This window comes from Pyrgilauda ruficollis, unplaced genomic scaffold, assembly GCF_017590135.1.
Source record: "Pyrgilauda ruficollis isolate IOZ18807 unplaced genomic scaffold, ASM1759013v1 scaffold302, whole genome shotgun sequence".
NCBI lineage: Eukaryota > Metazoa > Chordata > Aves > Passeriformes > Passeridae > Pyrgilauda > Pyrgilauda ruficollis.
Genome location: NW_024524401.1, coordinates 164,534 through 165,263, shown reverse-complemented (window position 1 = coordinate 165,263; position 730 = coordinate 164,534). Strand labels below are relative to the sequence as shown.

The window sequence follows — 730 nt, the reverse complement described above, 5'->3', positions numbered from 1 at the left end:
CGCCCCCCTCCCCGCCGCCCCCGCTGCCCTTTCCCGCACAGTGCCCCCCTTGTTCCCTGCGAGGGGGCGGCCGTTTGGGGACGCCAAACATCGTGGACGCCCCCCCAAATTCCAGGGAGGGGCCCAAACACCCCCAAATTCCAGGGAGGGGCTCAAGCACCCCCAAATTCCCGGGGAGGGGGCTCCATCCAAAGCCCGTTTTCTCCCCGCAGCCGCCTCGGTAGAGAGGGGGGGGCGGCCCCCGCTACACCCCAGCGCTGGATGCGGCGGGACCCCCTTGGGGGGCTTTGGGGGAACCCCCCAAAATAGCTGGGGGGGTCCCGGGGGTCCCGATGGAGGTGGGGGGGGGCCGCCGGCTGCGGATCCTGGAGGATCTCAACATGCTCTACATCCGCCAGATCGCCGCCAGCATCCAGGTGGGAATTTTGGGGAGACCCCCCCTCCCCCTCCCCAAATTCGGGACCCCCCGGGACCCCCCCGGAGCCCCCGGATCCCGGGCGGTCCCGGGAAGGTGGAACGGGCTCCTCATCCCAAAGGGATTCACCCCTTGAGGAGCCCCCCAAAACCACGAGAGGGGCGATTTTGGGGGGGCTCCCGCTCCCCCCGTTTGCAGCGGGGGGTTATTTATAGGTGATGACGTCACTGGAGGGGGGGGACAGGGGCGGGATCGGGATCGGGATCGGGATGGAGGAGCTGGAGGTACCGGGAGGGACTTGGGGGGGGGGGCTGA

General features: G+C 69.7%; 1 protein-coding gene across 1 annotated transcript in view; it reads left to right on the top strand.

Moving 5' to 3' along the window:
• Positions 1 to 173: 173 nt before the first annotated feature.
• RTKN (rhotekin) overlaps positions 174 to 730 on the top strand; it is a 13,180-nt gene continuing 12,623 nt past the window's right edge. Inside the window, exon 1 of the mRNA XM_041473844.1 lies at positions 174 to 416. Coding sequence (XP_041329778.1) covers positions 333 to 416 — 84 coding nt within the window. The 5' untranslated portion in view covers positions 174 to 332. The remainder of the gene's footprint in view (positions 417 to 730) is intronic.